The sequence below is a fragment of the Gavialis gangeticus genome, unplaced genomic scaffold (genome assembly GCF_001723915.1).
Source record: "Gavialis gangeticus isolate Ggan-Ray unplaced genomic scaffold, GavGan_comp1, whole genome shotgun sequence".
NCBI lineage: Eukaryota > Metazoa > Chordata > Crocodylia > Gavialidae > Gavialis > Gavialis gangeticus.
Window position 1 is genome coordinate 49,545,158 of NW_017729034.1, and position 2,091 is coordinate 49,547,248.

General features: G+C 42.0%; 1 protein-coding gene across 1 annotated transcript in view; it reads right to left on the reverse strand.

The window, feature by feature from the left end:
- Window positions 1-2,091, reverse strand: part of RYR2 (ryanodine receptor 2) — a 784,157-nt gene that overhangs the window by 568,631 nt on the left and 213,435 nt on the right. The window contains exon 14 of the mRNA XM_019526720.1: window positions 1,765-1,886. Within this exon, the coding sequence (XP_019382265.1) occupies window positions 1,765-1,886 (122 nt within the window). The remainder of the gene's footprint in view (window positions 1-1,764; window positions 1,887-2,091) is intronic.

Here is a 2,091-nt window from a genome sequence, read left to right on the forward strand (position 1 = left end):
TCCCCCTCTATGCGGCACTGGTCAGGGCGCAGCTGGAGTACTGCGTCCAGTTCTGGGTGCCGCACTTCAAGAGGGATGCGGACAACATGGAGAGGGTCCAGAGGAGGGCCACTCACATGATCAGGGGGCAGCAGGGCAGGCCCTACGAGGAGAGGCTACAGGACCTGAACCTGTTCAGCCTCCACAAAAGAAGGCTGAGGGGGGATCTAGTGGCCTGTTACAAACTAGTCAAAGGGGACCAGCAGGCACTGGGGGAGTCCCTGTTCCCCCAAGCACTACCAGGAGTGACTAGGAATAGCAATCACAAGCTGGCAGAGGGTAGATTTAGGCTAGATATCAGGAGGCACTACTTCACAGTCAGGGTGGCTAGGATCTGGAACCATCTTCCAAGAGACGTGGTGCTAGCTCCTACCCTGGGGGTCTTTAAGAGGAGGCTAGATGAACACCTTGCTGGGATCGTTTGAGCCCAGTACTCTTTCCTGCCATGGCAGGGGGTCGGACTCGATCTGCTCAGGTTCCTTCCAACCCTACAAACTATGGAACTATGAATCTAGTCTGCTCTAGCATGTTGTAATTACAGCACATTGGAACAGCCTCAATGTGAGGCCCCCTATGCTTGGATAGGCCTCCTATGCTTGCAACCATACTATTTCTCTATGAGTACTGTCCAGGGAGACAGAACATCAGTGCAGACTTCCTACCCTGAAGACATGAAGTAGAGGACATCCCAAAGAAGGATGTTCCCGCTATGCTAAGAAGGAAAGTGAGGAGTCAAGTAATAGAAAATTCCTGCCCTAGTACTAGGGAAAGACAGGAGGGCAGACAGGACCAGAAAAGACCCTTTAAATGGAAGCAGTTCATAGCTTGGAGAGAGGAAGAAGGGCCTAGAGACCAAGAGAGGTCAATAACCCCAGCTGTGTGTTCAAAAGAAGAGGGGGAGAAAACTTGAACTGGAGTTCTAATGGAAGAGGAAGGGAAAAATAAGTGGAGACATAAGAAAACATCTATATACTACATCTAAAATATTTCCTTCACATCTTCACAAAGAGATTTAAGGGTTCAGTTTAGGGCAGCAAATTCACAAAAAGCTAGAGATTATATTTAGTCACAAGTAATAAATTTACTCTTTCCTGTTGACTACAAATAAATCACTTAGGTTTGGCATGAAGCCAAACAATATAAAATATATTGACCAAAAATGCAATGGCACTCAATATTTCATGATCATAATCTTAATGAGTGGAAGAAATAACAACAAGAACAACAATAATCCATAAACAGAAAAGGTGCTTGCAGTAATTTGTGTCCATGGACAACAGCTGTAGAGTATCTATACTCTTTTAAGCAACTGATTAATGAATTTAATTTTCCTGGCAAATACATCCATCTGTGATATTAATCATGACATTTTAACTATGGTTAGGAAATAAAGAGCTTGCTATTTGCCTATTAAGCACCTCTCAGTAGGTAAAATTCTGGCAGCTGAAATTTCTCTACACAATTAGTTTCAAACAAAATTCTTATGGCATTTTTATTAATTTAAATCAAGGCTAAAAATAAAGGAAGATTAGAAAATGGAAAAAAATGACTATCCACACAAGATTCTCTTTCACTGATTGCAGATAAGGAATTACAGCAAAGATCTGGTTTGACAAATACTGGTCTATATTTTCTCTAAACTAAGTCTCTTACTGTTTTGTAAATAATCACTGGGTAGAACACAAGGAAAGCCAAAACAGGAAGAAAATAGCATTAAAAACTTACCTTATAAACCTGTTGAAGAGGAAGACTGTACTACGGATAACTCTTGCTGTACGGGACTCTTCATGCTGAGATCTGGACAATGTCAAACCATCATCCATGTGGCCTTCATGATGCATTATAGCCTGTAATGGCAAGACAAAGAACAGATCTTTCAAACAATTACACCATATCTCTGAAAAAGCAATGGATTAGAAAAATGGCAAAGATGAATACAGTGAACCCAATATCATTAAAATTAGATTGCCAATTCCATGTCTTTCTCTGAGGTACCAATTATAAGGAGACGACCCTCCAAGCCCAAAGGGAGGTAATCCCAACATGGATCAA